This window comes from Sarcophilus harrisii, chromosome 1, assembly GCF_902635505.1.
Source record: "Sarcophilus harrisii chromosome 1, mSarHar1.11, whole genome shotgun sequence".
Classification (NCBI taxonomy): Eukaryota; Metazoa; Chordata; class Mammalia; order Dasyuromorphia; family Dasyuridae; genus Sarcophilus; species Sarcophilus harrisii.
In genome coordinates, this window is record NC_045426.1 from 144,295,815 (window position 1) to 144,313,038 (window position 17,224).

Sequence of the window (17,224 nt, forward strand, 5' to 3'; positions counted from 1 at the left end):
CTCTCCAAAATGATTGAATGAGTTCACAACTGTGTATTATTAGTGTCCCAGTTTTCCCATATTCCCTCCAACATTTGTCATTATGTGATAAAAATTTAAATGATTATTATGTACTACCTTATGAAGCATTTTATTTTAGATTCTCTAATATTAGCCTCCTAATACCTTCACATGGTAAAAAGAATTATCTAATTATCTTCTGCCTCAGTGAAGAAACCAAACAGGAGGCAAGAAGTGATTGACATAATTCTATAAAGTAAGAGGAAAAACAGAACTGTAACTTTGATTTCCAGATCAGTCGGCAGGAGTAGGGGAAAGAACAATTGACGTGAAGTCAAAAGACTTGGGTTGAAGTCCCTGATCTGGCATTCATTCCCTCATTTCCCATGTTTGTCTGACTGAATTTGTCAGCTCAACATTCTGAGCCTCCTGACATCCTCATTGTAACATCTTACCCTGCCTTAGAGAGATATCACATTCTCAGTCAGCAGACATGGAAGAGTTATGCATTGTCAATAATGACACCAATCTAGGGCCCCTTCCAGTACCTTCAACCTCCTGATGCCAAATCATATGGCCAAAGTGGATTACTTAGGAATTTTTAATAATGAATCCTCTAAACTATAGCATAATAAAATGGTAAAGGCACAATCACTTTTCTTGGGATTTGTAAATAAGAGAGATTGGTTTTTGTATTAGAATATTCTCACAGAAATTATGCTTAATATAAAAAAAAGTAAATGCACTAATTATATTCTGCTTTGCTCTGTGAAGGTAGAGTTCCATGTAACTGAGGATCCAATGCTGGTATGTATTCATTCTTTTCACATGAGCTTTCTCATGCTGCTTCTGAAATGACTTAAGAAGCTGAATCATTAGTGGCTAGTGGATTGAGAAAAACCAGGAAATGATTTCAGAGAAACCATGTATGAAGTGATGTAGGGTGAAGTGAACAAAATTAGAAAAACAATTTATATAAAGGCAACAATGACAAAAGATTTAGGCACTCCAATCAACACAATGAATAAACATATATCAAACTGCATACCCTTTGATCCAGCAGTGTTACTACTGGGCTTGTATCTCAAAGAGATCTTAAAGAAGGGAAAGGAACCCACATGTGCAAAAATGTTTGTGGTAGTTCTTTTTGCAGGGGCAAGAAACTGGAAATTGAATGCATGATCATCAATTGGGGAATAGCTGAATAAATTAGGTTATATGAATATTATGGAATACTATTGTTCTGTAAGAAAAGACTACCAGGATGGCTTTAAAGAAGCCTGGAGAGACTAACATGAACTGATGTTAAGTGAAATGAGCAGAACCAGGAGATCATTGTAGATGGCAACAACAAGACTATACGATGATCAATTTGATGGACATAGCTCTCTTTAACAATGAGATGATTCAAATCACTTCCACTTGTTCAGTGATGAAGAGAGCAGAGTGCTACACCCAGAGAGATGACTATGGGAACTAAGTGTGGAATACAACATAGCATTCTCACTCCTTCTGTTATTGTTTGTTTGTATTTTCGTTTTCCTTCTCAGGGTGTTTTTTTTTTTCCTTTCTAGATCTGATTTTTCTTGTGCAGCAAGATAACTTATAAACATGTATACATATATTGGATTTAACATATATTTTAACATATTTAACATGTATTGGATTACCTGCCATCTAGGGGAGGAGGTGGGGGGAAGAAGAGGAAAAACTGGAACAGAAGGGTTTTGCAAGGGTCAATGTTGAAAAATTATCCATGCTTATGTTTTGAAAATAAAAAACTATTATTAAAAAAACCAAAACAAAACCAAAACAAACACATAAAAAAAAATGAATAAACATAATTCTAGAGGACCAATGCTACTTACCTCCAGTTAGAAAATTAAGAATCTAACACATATACAAATTGATATATTTTTCTTTTGGATATGACCAATGAGGAAAACTGTTATGTTTGACAATAAGTTTGTAATATGAATTTACTTTTTTTTCCCTCATTCTCAGTTATGGGAGGGGGGCTAGAGAGAAAGGCAGTGGATTTTTGCTAATAGAAAAAAAAATTTAAATTAAAAAAAAAAAAACTACATTATTATTATGGGGATGATCTAGCAACCTTCTGGTTCTTGGCTCAAAGACATACAGCCCATGACTGGACTCATACTCAAAAGTCTTTCTAGATTGTTTGGAGTTGAGAGAGCTTATACTCTTGCCTTTAAGAGCCCATAGCTGGCTATCTTTACCACAAGGAGGCACTAGAATGGGATTTCAATGGAATATGTTAAATCTTTCATCCCAGGGTTGTAATCCCGAGCTTACAAAATGGTAGTCCAGGCATTTATGTAAGATAATAATTAGTTCCCACATTTAACACTGTACACCAAGATAAGGTCAAAATGGGTTCATGACCTAGGCATAAAGAATGAAATTATTAATAAATTAGAGGAACACAGGATAGTTTACCTCTCAGACCTGTGGAAGGGGAAGGTCTTTATGACCAAAGCAGAACTAGAGATCATTACTGATCACAAAATAGAAAATTTCGATTATACCAAACTGAAAAGTTTTTGTACAAACAAAACTAATGCAGACAAGATTAGAAGGGAAGCAATAAACTGGGAAAATATTTTTACAGTCAAAGGTTCTGATAAAGGCCTCATTTCCAAAATATATAGAGAATTAACTCTAATTTATAAAAAATCAAGCCATTCTCCAATTGAAAAATGGTCAAAGGATATGAACAGACAATTCTCAGATGAAGAAATTGAAACTATTTCTAGTCATATGAAAAGATGCTCCAAGTCATTATTAATCAGAGAAATGCAAATTAAGACAACTCTAAGATACCACTACACACCTGTCAGATTGGCTAAGATGACAGGAAAAAATAATGATGAGTGTTGGAGGGGATGCGGGAAAACTGGGATATTGATGCTTTGTTGGTGGAGTTGTGAACGAATCCAACCATTTTGGAGAGTAGTTTGGAACTATGCTCAAAAAGTTATCAAACTGTACATACCCCTTGATCCAGCAGTGTTACTACTGGGATTATATCCCAAAGAGATTATAAAGAAGGGAAAGGGACCTGTATGTGCACGAATGTTTGTGGCAGCCCTTTTTGTAGTGGCTAGAAACTGGAAACTGAATGGATGTCCATCAGTTGGAGAATGGCTGAATAAATTGTGGTATATGAATATTATGGAATATTACTGTTCTGTAAGAAATGACCAACAGGATGATTTCAGAAAGGCCTGGAGAGACTTACACGAACTGATGCTGAGTGAAATGAGCAGGACCAGGAGATCATTATATACTTCAACAACAATACTATATGATGACCAGTTCTGAAGGACCTGGCCATCCTCAGCAACAAGATCAACCAAATCATTTCCAATGGAGCAGTAATGAACTGAACCAGCTATGCCCAGAGAAAGAACTCTGGGAGATGACTAAAAACCATTACATTGAATTCCCAATCCTTTATATTTATGCCCACATGCATTTTTGATTTCCTTCACAAGCTAATTGTATAATATTTCAGAGTCTGATTCTTTTTGTACAGCAAAATACCGTTTTGGTCATGTATACTTATTGTGTATCTAATTTATATTTTAATGTACTTAACATCTACTGGTCATCCTGCCATCTGGGGGAGGGGGTGGGGGTGGGGGTAAGAGATGAAAAATTGGAGCAAGAGGTTTGGCAATTGTTAATGCTGTAAAGTTACCCATGTATATATCCTGTAAATAAAAGGCTATTAAAAAAATAATAAAATAAAATAAAATTATTATAGACAAAAAAAAAGATAATAATTAGTTCATTAAAAATATCAACAGCAAATGCCAATTCTCCAATCAAAATGACGTTTAAGTTAATGATACAGCATTCTTAACTTACCACAGGGTCTAAGCAGCCAAAGATAGCACCAAAAATGAGCATCTTTCCGATTTTGACATTCACTGGTAATGCTGCAAGATGCTGACCCAGGGGAGTTAATTTAGGTTCACTTAGTTCACAAGCTCCAATCTTTCGCAGTAAATTCATTGCATTGCTGATTACTTGAGGTTGAGGAGGATCTAAAGCTTTGGAGAGGAAATCTTCAGGAGAACCAAGATTGCATTTCTGTAGAAAGGAGAGAATAATGATGGCTGACATTTATATAGGACTTTTACAGGGAGCATCTTATTTGATGCCTGTAACAATTCTCTAAGATAAGTAACTCCCAATTTATAAACAGTAAATCTCAAATATCTTGTCCATTGTCACTACTAATCTGTTTGCCAGATGAGAATTAGTTCCAAATCTTTCTGTTTCTAAGTACAGAATTCTTTCCACTGCATTTTCAGTAATTTCTTTCTTCCGATGAGCTTAGAACATTCCTATAAGTCATCCTGCAAAATTCACTATTAAATATCTGAAAATTGAAGAAACAGGCTACAAAGATATGGAGTAGGCCATGCTATTTCTTCTCTTAAAATTGTGAAGCAATATTCAATCCATATGTATGCTTCACTTTTTTTTCTCTCCATTAATTCTGATAGATTCAGAAACTTTCTGTCAAGCAGTTGTCCCAAGAAATGTTTGAAAATAAGAGATGCTCAAGCATCTCTTAGAAAGAAAAGTACTGGGATCACAGATTGAGAGAAAAAAAATCTAGAAAATGCAATTAAAGAACTTTGGGGACCTTCAAGAAAGAAGGTGTTTCACAAATAATTCAATTTAGAATCCCCTAGGGATTACCATAATATGAAGGCATAACTCTTCCAAAGGTACACGCAAGATTTCTGGAACTGAATAATCCATAAAACCTTCGAATCTAAAAAGAGACATTAATATTAGATATTTCACATAATATTAGGGGGGAAAAAATCTATCCTAAACTTAGCTTATCTGTCTGACTAATATTAAATCATACCTTTCTCTTGTATATAATCTGAAGCAGAATCCATCACGAACCCGTCCAGCTCTTCCTTGGCGCTGCAGAGCACTAGCTTTACTGACAAAAGTTTCCACTAATGAACTCATTTGACTGCTTTCATGGTATCTAAAAAAAAATATTTCAAATAGATAATGGGACAATTTAGTTTAAAATTTGATATTCAAGTTGAAAAAACATTGTTCTTTAAATAAATAAGACAAAAGTAATCAACATTTATAGAAAAATTAAAGAAGCCTCATTAAATTTAGTTCACTAATTACATTTAAACTCTGAAAATATCCAGTCTCAAAAAAATGTTTGGGAGGTATGATTTGAGAAACTATTTTGCAGCAACTGTTATTAACAAAATGTAAATAAATTCTACAGCATAAAAGTAAAGTGCCAATGATACAATACAATCTTCACTCCATCCAGAGATGCCAGCTCAGCTCAGACCTGGTATGCAATCTTTGTTCTTTATGTAAATCATTTTGCACAATATTTTACACAACAATATTGTATTCTATATGGCCATAAGTGACTTAGGCATTTTTATTTAAATAAAGCAAACCAAAACAAATCATGTCCATGGCTGGACAAAGTATGATTTGATTTTTCAAAAGTACAACAAAATTAAAGAAGTATAACGTGTGGAGGAAAGGCAACTGAACAGAGCTGGAATCTTAGGACTGTACAGCCAATTATTCTTGAGCTTACTTTTTAATCAGGCTAGAGTAGCAGGGAAACCAACGGAACAGTGATTTTGAAATTGTACAAACTGGGCTAAAAGTTTTTTAACAAAGATTGTTTTGTGTGGTTTTCCCCCCACTTTTTTCCAGAGGCAACTAGTTGAAACAATTAACAAAATGTTAAGCTAATAAACAGTTTGGACTATAGGTTGATTTGAGTTTTTTTTTTAAGACAGTATCTAAATTTGAGAGTTGTCATTTTTTTTTTAACTACAAACTTGACAAACATTAACATTTCCATAAAAAATTGTCAATTTTAAAATTACATACAGCTTTTTTTTTTCCTAAAAACAGTACAAACTTTTCTCTACCACCCTTTGCATTCCCAATTACAATTATGTTTTTAAACTTACTTATTTTCTTTTGTCCTCCCAGTATCAATTACAAATACAACATCTGGAATGGTGATGCCTGTCTCTGCTATATTTGTCGCTAACACAATCTGAAAATTAAAAAAACCTACAACTTTAGATAATAACATTGATCAATAAATCAACAGACTTAATTATAAGGTTTATGATCTTAACAGATGCAGGTAAGATGAGGACACAAATTCTTATCCTGTGAAATTCTTATCCTTGTTCATTCAAGGAACTTAACAAGGAACAGGATCCCCCTAAATATATAAGTATTTATGCTATTTAGAATTTTAAACTTCAAGACTACTGGCAAGTTATATGGAAGTTATTTGGGAGAAGAGCTGGCAAACTTCTATTTACCAGTATGCACTTACATGTTTTTCATAATGATAAGGGACAGAAAAGCTTAGAATCCATTAATGAAATGTTCTAAAGTGAAAGAAATCCTTTTGAGTTCTGAGTACTGAATTTTACCTTTCTGATTCCTGGAGGTGGAATTGTGAAAGCTGCTGCTTGATCTTGGGTTGAAAGAATAGAATGCAGAGCTATCAATTTATATCTGAAAATTAAAATTTTAAGGTTATTTAGACAATTACCATTCTTCAAGTAGCATTTTTAAAAATGACTAAACTTGTTCACAAAAGAAAATCAAAGAATCTCAGGACTGGAAGACCTTCAGAGACCTCCTATTTCACTACTTCCCAAAATCCCGATCTAGTCTTCCCTCAAGACCTGTAATGAGATCAGACAACTTCAAAGGCAGATGGCAATTACTCCTCTGATCTTCTCTTTACATCAAGTCCAAGTCTACTATTTTGCATCTTCCATCTCAAAACTTGTTCTGCCTCCATGTGATCCCTCTTTCCTGTGACAGTTCTCTATCAACAGCAGGCAACTTTTAATATAAACAAATTAAGAGGTGCAAATAACGGTTTTGAAAATAAAATGTTTTATATTCTTACAAGAAAGCTGTCGATTTTTAATATTTCAGTCTTTCCACTATAAAAGGTATTGCTAAAGGCAATAGGAGAAATTTAAAAAGAGTTTAATGGATCATAAATATGAGACATTGGTCTCAAAACTGTAACGTGCTTAATTGTGAAAACAAACTTTGTTAAGGGTTGAAATGCTGCATTAATAGATGCAATGTTAATAAATATAATCCATTCCTGATTAAACATTATCTCGAACTGCAATCTCACCAGGGGTCCTCTCTCAGTGTCCAGTACAGCTCCCCATACAGGTCACCATCAGGAAACTCAGCAGAAGGACTCCCACCAGATCCTTATAGATACTAAGAAATATGGAACCCAGGCGAGTCTGGGAACTATATTAATAAGGTGGGAACACATTTTTTAACAGGGCTTGATAAAAACATTGTTTAAAATATTCACTAATGTGGATACTTGAAAATTGACAAGATAAAATTGCTTAAAAACAGTAGAGCAGAATTAAAATTTAACTCAGAATAAACTTCTAAAAACTAGATTTATATTGAAACAATAAAATTTTCATGTGAAAACTCTCCATATTCCAAAAAATAATTATCCATTCCAAGAACTTTTAAGAGTAAAAACATTTTACATTACCTGTCTTTAGAATAAAATCTCCTGTCATTTGATAGGAGATCATACAACTGCTGAATGTGAGCAAGTCCAGGTAAAAAAATCAATACTGCTCCTTCTACATTCCTGAACTGGGGACTTCTATCTGTTTCATATTACACAAAGAAATAGCAATCAAAAAAAAGAAATGAGTAAGCTCCAAGTAGGTATTCCTTCAACAACTACAAGACAAGATAGCCAACTGAAATAATAAAAGACTGAGAAATTTAAAATCATACCTAGAAATACAAGCAGCTCCAAAATGAGATCCAGATTGATTTTATGGGGATTCATATAGAACACAGCATGCTGAGTTCGAGTGCTATATTTCTGGTAATAAGGATTTATGTCAACACAAGCACTAGTCTGTACTGGTATATATTCCTAAAAAAAGATACAACCAGAGTTATTTGAAAGTATGAATTGCTTGCCTTTTTTCCTCTAGCTCAAATTGAACTAGATACTCTAAATTATCTGGTCAAAGTTTATTGCTCACATAGAACATCTAATTTATCCACTTTACTTCTCTCCAAGACCATAGGCCTCATAAAGCACTTAGAAGGATGCTAAATCAAAAGTGAGAAAATTTAAACTAGTCCAAGAAAAGTAGAAAATCACACAAATTATTCAAATGCAAATGACATGAGAAATGTTTAAACTGATTATGAAGTCTTTACTAATTTACTTCCTTTCTTCTCAGAATCTTTTCTAGCTCTTTAGAATGATCAAATTTAAGAAAACATCATAATTTGAAGATTTATGTAGTTTTCAACTTCAGAAATTTGGAAAAAAGACTATTTTATACCTACTTAATTTTGTTTTGCAACTTTAAAAAAAATTAATTTATTTTTTTATTTTCCCCAGTTACATGTAAAGCAGCATTCTTTTTTTGGTTACATGTACATTCATTGTTTACATATTTTCTATGAATAATGTAGGGAGAGAAAAACCAGAACAAAAGGGAAAAACCATGAGGAAAAAAAAAGTGAACACAGAATATGCTGATTTATATTCTATCTCCAAAGTTCTCTCACTAGATGCAGATGGCATTTTCCATTCAAAGTTTACTGGGATTGCCTTGGACTGCTGAACTGCTGAGAAGAACTAAGTCTATTATAGTTGATCATAACCCAAACTTGCTGCTGCTGTGTACAATGTTTTTCCTGGTTCTGTCTGTTTCATTCAGCATCAGTTCATGTAAATCTTTCCAGGCCTTTCTAAAATGCTTCAATTTCTTTTTTAAATAGAACAGTAATATTCCATTATTTTCATATAGTGTAACTTATTCCGCCATTCCCCAACTGCTGGTCATCTACTCAGTTTCCGATTCTTTGTCGCTATAAACATTTTTGCATATATGGGTTCTTTCCCCTCTTATATATCCCTTTCTTTGGGATACAAACTCAGTAGTGATTGCTGGATCAAAAGTTATGCAGCTTTATAGCTCTTTGGTCATAGTTCCAAACTGCTCTTTAAAATGGTAGGATTATTTCACAGAGAAAGGTTATACAATTCTTTTACTTTAATTAATGTTCTTTCAAAGTTGTACATGGCTACTAAATTGGGCTGGCTATTAAATTGAAGATTTGTGCTGAGGGTTAGTAAAAATTGTACTATGGACAGAAAAAATTTTATGGTACTTAACTCTGCTATTTCTTTATCTTAACTAGTTATAATATAAAACTGAAGTTGTTTTTAAAAAATTATAGAAGAAATTTCATTTCATGTATTTCATGTACATAATTCTCATTCATTTCTAAGTTACCATTAACTGTTGTTTCAGGTTAACATTGCTTAAGTCGCCTCATTTTTTTTTTTTTGAGTCAATGGTCTTTGAAAATAATAAAGGAGGCTTAATCCTGTTTTCATAATAAATGGCAAATTTTTGAAATAATCTCTATAATAAAGGGGTACCAACATAACATGGCAACTAAAAAAAAAAAAAAACAAAAAACAGCAGCAATATTATCAACCAAATACTGCCAAAGTTGTCCTCTTATTAAATAAATTAGAGAGATTCCCCTTGGCCCTCTGTTTTATAAAGAACAACCTGTATATATATATAGTCCATACTTTGTTCATGAAGATAAGACCTTATTAAGTGTAAGACTCTGATTCTTCCTATTTACCTATGTAGATCAGAACTTTTTGGATAATGAATCCAGGATTCTGTATCGTTTCTTTTCAATTTAAGTCCCTCATTTAAAATATCAATTACACTATTTAATTATAATAATAATAGTAGCAAAGATTCTTAAAGTTACTTTTAAAGAATAAAAATGGTTTCGTTTTAACCTGATGCTTTTTGATTCCTCCAGCTTTGCTTGTTACATTAACAGTTATTTCTTCTTCCTCTTCCAGAAATTTCTGGCAATATTCTGAGTCTTTCTCCAATACAAAGCCTGTTTCTTCCACAACATCTTCAAGATGAAAAACCTACATTATTCAGGGAAAACAAAGTAAATACATCATCCTTTTATTTTCATATTTTGCCTTATATGATCAATTCTCCCCCTAACTACCTAGGAAAGGCCACCTCATGAAGGAAAGCTTCCTTCTGCTTGGGTTCAAATCCACAGGGAAGAGAAATTCAAGTCTTAGGGAAAATAATATTCTATCTCCTCTACCCCAAACATATTTTTATATGGAAAAGACTGGTTAAAATAAACAGCAATAAGGGCATTATTAACAAGGAGAACTGAAAATAAATATGAAGAACAGCAGTTACAATTATTACAAATATTTCAGAAGGAAATAAGGAGACTGAGGTGAGGCAAATGGATGGTACAAGGTAGGCAATTCCAAGTCCATTCAAGTTGTGATGGCAAAAGGTTTTGGAAATAGAATATTTATTTGCTGCCTATCTATGTGCCACAGAACTTTAACAAGTTAACTCTTCTCTTCCCCTAAATCAAAGGCAGGTTTTATTTACTAGGTCTAGTGAGCCAGCACAGGGAGTTAATCAGTCCTAGGAATAACTCTGGATAAAACCTATAGGGTATTATTGCTAAAGAAAACTCTTTAAAGCAGGAACTGGCTCTCTAAAAACAGAAATAAAAACAAAACACAAGAGAAATAAACATTTACCTCAACAGGATAACTTCTTCCTGAAATTCTAAGAATAGGGCAGTGTGTGAAATATGTAGAAAACTTTTCACTGTCTACAGTAGCACTCATCAAAATCAAGTGTAGATCTGAGCGTTTCTGCAAAATCTCCTTCAGGATAATTAGTAGAAAGTCTGATTGGACACTTCTTTCGTGAACCTATTGTTAAAGAAACAAAGAATTGATTCTATTTTTCTACTATAGTACAATATAATTCTCATATCCATGTTAAGTAAGGAATAACTCCTTAAGCAAAATATATCAAAAGATAGTTATATTTTTTCATAGTCTTGATATTATAAATATTAGTACCATATGGAAATGCTATATGAAATCTCAATTTTCAATCTTTCCTCTTCAAATATTTACCTTTTTGGGAATTGTTTCCAACTCTCAAAATTAACAAACCAAACATTATTACTTCCTCTAGAAGTTAATGAATTAACAAGAAGCTCAGAAATACTTTGAATCAAAGAAAATATATCAGAAAAGCCATTTATATATTTATGATTATACTTGGATCTTTGATTACACAGTAATATAATCTGCTATACTGTAGTAATTATATTATTATGTAAGAAGTTTTGGAAATACAGTGGAGTGTACTTTAACATGCTCTTGAAAAATGGTTGGCAAACTAAAATGTGCATTTAAATTAAATGAATCAGACGAATTAATTATCGAAAGGTACTGTAAAACCATCTATAAAGCAAATGTCCATTACCTCTCCCCATCCCTCAAATTTATCTTCTTAAGGAAATTCAAAAGTACATATTGAATTTGGTTACTAGAAGTGATAAAAAGAATAAATATATTGGGCAAAGAGCTGGCACATGTTCTTCCCTTACAGTTCTTGTAAGAAATGAGACAAATAATTTTCTGATGAAAAGTTTAGATTCTGTATAATTTTAATTTTACATTTTAACTGGAGAATCTACTATAAACAGACTAAAATGGAGACTTTTAAAGTATATTCATTTTCAGAACTTCTACTTTGCTTAAATAAGATTAGAACATTACTTACCTCATCTACTATAACATGAGACACATTTGTCAAAAGTCCATCTTCCTGTAGTTTTCTTAACAGAACTCCTGTAGTGCAATACAGTAACCTAGTGGCATCACTAGCTCTAGACTCCATTCGAATTTGATACCCACATAAGGAATTCTGGCAAATATAATACTGCGATTAGTTTCTCATAGCAGAGATCTAATATACTTTAAAATGTTAGGAATGGTTAAGATAAAATTCTTTATGGAATAGCTTTATTTATGTATTGATTTTTATAGGACCTGTGATTTCACTAACATTGGAAATGCATGGTGATGAAATCACTTCAATCAACACAGATCAACAATGGTTTGGCAACTTAAAGTCTTAGAAAATTAACTGAGATACTGAGAGGTTAATGCTTTTCTCAGTCTCACACGTATCGGCTCAGTCTCAATCAGTATCAGTCCCAGGCAGGGCTTGAACCTATTTTTCTTGACTTTAAAGCTGGCTTTCTATCCATTATAGCCAGGGGTCCTCAAACTGGCCTGCGGGCCAGATGCGGCAGCTGAGACATTTAACCCTCTCACCCAGGGCTATGAAGTTTCTTTATTTAAAGGCCCTGGTCTCTGGTAACATATTTATTCTAGTAAGATTCAATAATAAATTTTAGTATTTTAAATCCTATTCCATTATATGAAATTAGAGATATATTCATATGGTATTAAACAAAAGAATAATCTATAAAGTCCTCTTGAGATGCTAGGCCTGAGGTTGATCACCCTTCTCTACCCATCTTATCTTACTATTAATATGACCAATAGAAAGAATATGAAATAAATTTTCTAGTTTTGAAGTTATCTTAAAATGAAAATTTGGATAACTAAACTGCTATATAATGAAGGACAATTATATTTAAGGTACCCCATATATTCCTTGTACTTTTCTTTTTTGGGGAAAAAATATTTTAAAAGACTGAACAATTTACTGAAAAGACATACATTCTACTGGAAAGATATACAAAAGGCAGCCCTGTTTGTAGTGGCTAGAAGCTGGAAACTGAGTGGATGCCCATCAATTGGAGAATGGTTGGGTAAATTGTGGTATATGAATGTTATGGAATATTATTGTTCTATAAGAAATGACCAGCAAGATGAATACAGAGAAGCTTGGAGAGAATTACATGAACTGATGCTAAGTGAAATGAGCAGAACCAAGAGATCATTATATACGTCAACAACGATACTGTATGAAGATGTATTCTGATGGAAGTGGATTTCCTTGACAAAGAGACCTAATTCAATTTCAATTGATCAATGATGGACAGAAGCAGTTATACCCAAAGAAAAAAAACACTGGGAAATGAATGTAAACTGTTTGCATTTTTGTTTTTCTTCCCGGGTTATTTCTACCTTCTGAATCCAATTCTCCCTGTTCAACAAGAAAACTGTTTGGATCTGCACACATACATTGTATCTAGGATATACTAGGACATATTCAACATATATAGGACTGCTTGCCATCTAGGGGAGGGGGTGGAGGGTGGGAGGGAAAAAATCGGAACAGAAGTGAGTGCAAGGGATAATGTTGTAAAAAAAAATTACCCTGGCATAGATCCTGTCAATAAAAAGTTACTATAAAATAAAAAAAAAAATTAAAAAAAAAAAAAGGAAAGATATACAAAAGTTGGAAGCTAAGAAAAAACATATTTATGTGCCCATGACATTTCTATTTTATTTTTAGTGTAAAAGTTAGCTTGAAATTTAACATTAAAAAATGCTATTATCATGGCAAACTGGTCTCATCCCTTCCTAGCAAATAGAGGGAGAAGAACTAGAGGCAATCTCAAATTTTATATTCTTGTGCTCAAAGATCATTATAGAGACAAGTGCACATTAAATTAAGACACTTGCTCCTTGGAAAGAAAACTATGGCAAATCTATACAGTATACTAAAAAGCAGAGACACCATCTTGCTGAAAAAGGTCTACATGGGCAATGTTTTTCCTAGTAGTAATGCATGGCTGTCAGAGTTAGACTATAAGAATAACTTGTGCTACAGAATCAAGGCTTTTGAATTGTGGTGCTAGAGAAAATTTCTGAGTCCCTTGGACAGCAAAGAGATCAAATTAGGCAATATTTAAGGAAATTAATTCAGGCTGAATTTATTGAATTTAATATTGAATTAATATTGAATTAAAACTGAAAAAAATATTTTGACCATGTAATGAGAAGACAGAACTCATTAGAAAACACCCTCATTGCTGGGAATAACTGAAGGCAAAGGAAGGAGGAGATGGCACAGGATAAGATGGATAGATAGAAGCAATGAGCATAAGCTTGGACTGTCTTCAGAAGATAGTGAAGAACAGAAAGCCTGGCATATTATAGATCACATAGTTATAAAGAGTGGGAAATGATTGAATGGATGAACAGTAACAACATTTGTATTTTCTTTTTGCTAATTTGTTTAAATACTTAAGCATTACTTAAAAACAACATGGTTTTATTCCCTTGCATGTGAGAACTGCAATATTGTTTAGAGAATCCTGCTTGCCTCATTTTAGGAAGGATATTGGCAAACTGGAACATTTTTAGAGAGGAGTGATAGAGATCACATCAACTAGTGATTGATTGAAATAATGAGGGAAGCTCAGTTTGGAAAAAGTAAGACTTAGCGGAGTCACAAAAGCTACCTTCAAATATGTGAAAGACCCATGTAGATAATGTTCAGATGTGTTCTACTGGCTTAGAGGATAAACAGGAATAATGAAGGGAAGGATGGACTTCAGTTTAAAGAAAACTTCTCCAAAAGTAGACTGAGCTGCCTCTGGAGAAAGTGAGCTCCTCAACATTGCCTTGCTGATTCTAGGTCAAGAATCTACTCACTATACTATCTAGCTGCCCAATGGAATCACCAAAAGCTATCTTATTCCCATAATAGGGTTTAAACTCTATGAGACTGTCTTATCTAATTTTTGTATGGTTCCTTGGCACATAGCTCAATGCTTCAAGGCTTAATAACTATTTACTGAATTAATTAATGAGTAAGCTTAGGTAATAAGATTCATTAGGTTCCTAAGGGAAAACTAGGTACCAAAACGAAGGGAGCATCTCTTACCTTTCCACCAGGTCCATTTTCACAACCCAACTCTTCACATACTCTAGTTGCTAAACTCACTGCTGAGATTCTTCGGGGTTGTGTGCATACAATGTTACATTTACCTGACCCCCATTCATTGAGCAGTAAGTCCTCCAAAAGAAAATGGGGCACTTGAGTGCTTTTGCCACTTCCTGTTTCACCGGCCACAACCACCACTCGATGTCTTTTCAGAGTTTCAACAATTGAATTTCTGTGCCTGAACACAGGTAACTGCTGCCTCTCCTTTAACAGTTTCTGGTACTTGGGGGTGCTTTGCAACTTTCTAAAAAGATTTCTGACAGGTTCCAAATCTTCTGTGTTGGAAGTTTCCAGAGAGAGTGCAGTAAAATCTTCATCAGTAACTAAGTTTTCCCAGGATTCCTCAGGATCATCAGATATATCTTTTTTATTTTCGCATTGTTGTTGCTGTTGCTGCTGCTGTTGCTTCAATTTGTTAAGCAGTTTAGCAATAAAATGATCCCGTGGCTTATTAGTTTCCATTTTATTCAGTTCTTCCTTTTTCTTTTCTGCTTCACTCCATTCCAACCAAACATCTCGGTAAGTGGGAGGAAGCAACTGATGAACAGACTAAGGAAGAAAATGACATTTATGATCTCTTCTTTTGAGGCACCTTTTAAAAAAAGTCACTAGTATGGAGAACATACTGTATCTAGTAGTCTCTATATAATTTAAGTCTTGTCCCTTTTTCCAATGCAATTAAAAAAAAAAAAAAAAGACCAATGACCAGGAAATCATACTCTGATTCAAGAAGTTTATGCTTAAAATGTATGACTTCAAAAAAACAAAAACAAAAACAAAACAAGACTAGTATGAAATACACTAAGAGAAAACCTTTAGTGGCTACCTTTAGTTAATGAAGCGGGATCCAACATCAATGCACAACTTTTTCTATCTATGTAGCACCGACACCTCCCCAACCTGCCACCTCATGGATAGAACCCCCCTCCCCTCATCTTTTGGGGCTTTGTTAACATCACTATCTTAACTTCCCTTCTGCCATATGATCATTCAGTCTCCATCCCTGCTGCTGCACTATTACCCACATTCTATTGTCCAACAGGGGGTAGGCCCTACTTCTGTGTGTTCAGGCCCTCTTCTCGTTAACCCTTCATGATGTCCCTCCCCAGCTCTCAGAGATTCCATTAGCAGCCTTAAAAAGTAGAAAAGTGACAGGCTCTAGTCAGAAACTTGAATTAAAATGGGCATTATCCTTGACTCATCTCTTTCTTCTCACATATTCAATCAGCTGCTAAATCTTGCATTTCTACCTGCGTGACATTTGCATCTACCCCTTTTCTTCTCTCACACAGTGACCACCTCAATACCTCATTATCTCTCTGCTAATTACTACAGCAACCCCATTTGATTTCCATCTCGTGTCTTGGCCCTTGGTCCATCCTACATACTACTGCCAAGGGAATTTTCCTTGAGTGACAATCAGAACATGTGGCTTTCCTTCTCAACCAAATTCAATGGTTCCTTGTTGCTTCTGGGACAAATTATAATTCTATTTAGCTTTTAAAGACTTATGCTACCTGGACTCACCCTAGTCTTCCAGGATCCTTGGATACTGTTCTCATATCTGCATCTTTAACTGCATCCCTGTACTCTGTTCTTGCATCATCAATTACCTAAGGCATATCTACAATTGGATACTTCAGAAGCATCTTAAAATATGCCTAAACCAGAACATTACTTTTTTCCCCCTCAAATCCATCCATTTTCTAAATCTACCAATCCTTTCAAGGAAGACACCATACTTTTAGTCATATAGTCCCATGGCCTTAGAACCATTCTCAATTCCTGAATCATCCTCATCTTGGTTCCGAAATCTTTGCTGATTCCCTGGCCCTCTACAGGGAGGGAAGGAAAGCATTTATTAAGTGCCTCTATATGCCAAGCAACTATGCTAAACACTTTAAAAAATCCCATTTAATACTCAGAAAACTGTGCAATAGCAGTTGAAGAAACTAAAGTAAATAGTCACAGGTTCCATAGAGGCCCAGGGTCACATAGTTCATAAGTGACTGAGGACAGATTTTAACTCAGGCCTTCTTAACCCAGGGCACAGTGATTACCCACTGAACCAGGACCTCCCTGTCCCTAACAACCCTGAAAACACCTCTTGTATCCATCCTTTTCTTTGTACTCACACAGCTACCATCCCAATTCAGAATTTATCACCTCTTTCTTGGACTGCTGCTAGATTAGTCCCTTTGTCAAGTCCTTCTATCTGATTCACCTTCCACAAAGCTGTCAAAGATATATTCCTAAAGCACAGGTGTGACCATGTCACCTGTTCAAAAAATTCCAGCTCCTTTCACCAAACTCCTCTCTTT

General features: G+C 34.2%; 1 protein-coding gene across 5 annotated transcripts in view; it reads right to left on the reverse strand.

Annotated features, from left to right (window-relative positions):
* Nucleotides 1-17,224, reverse strand: part of DHX29 (DExH-box helicase 29) — a 59,099-nt gene that overhangs the window by 11,655 nt on the left and 30,220 nt on the right. For all 5 annotated transcript variants that reach the window (XM_031965085.1, XM_031965076.1, XM_031965103.1 and 2 more), the window contains 11 exons: nt 14,844-15,452; nt 11,757-11,900; nt 10,715-10,891; nt 9,923-10,063; nt 7,867-8,011; nt 7,613-7,733; nt 6,498-6,582; nt 6,018-6,106; nt 4,913-5,041; nt 4,738-4,813; nt 3,895-4,119 (listed from right to left, as the gene is read on the reverse strand). In XM_031965085.1, the coding sequence (XP_031820945.1) occupies nt 3,895-4,119; nt 4,738-4,813; nt 4,913-5,041; nt 6,018-6,106; nt 6,498-6,582; nt 7,613-7,733; nt 7,867-8,011; nt 9,923-10,063; nt 10,715-10,891; nt 11,757-11,900; nt 14,844-15,452 (1,941 nt within the window). The remainder of the gene's footprint in view (nt 1-3,894; nt 4,120-4,737; nt 4,814-4,912; nt 5,042-6,017; nt 6,107-6,497; nt 6,583-7,612; nt 7,734-7,866; nt 8,012-9,922; nt 10,064-10,714; nt 10,892-11,756; nt 11,901-14,843; nt 15,453-17,224) is intronic.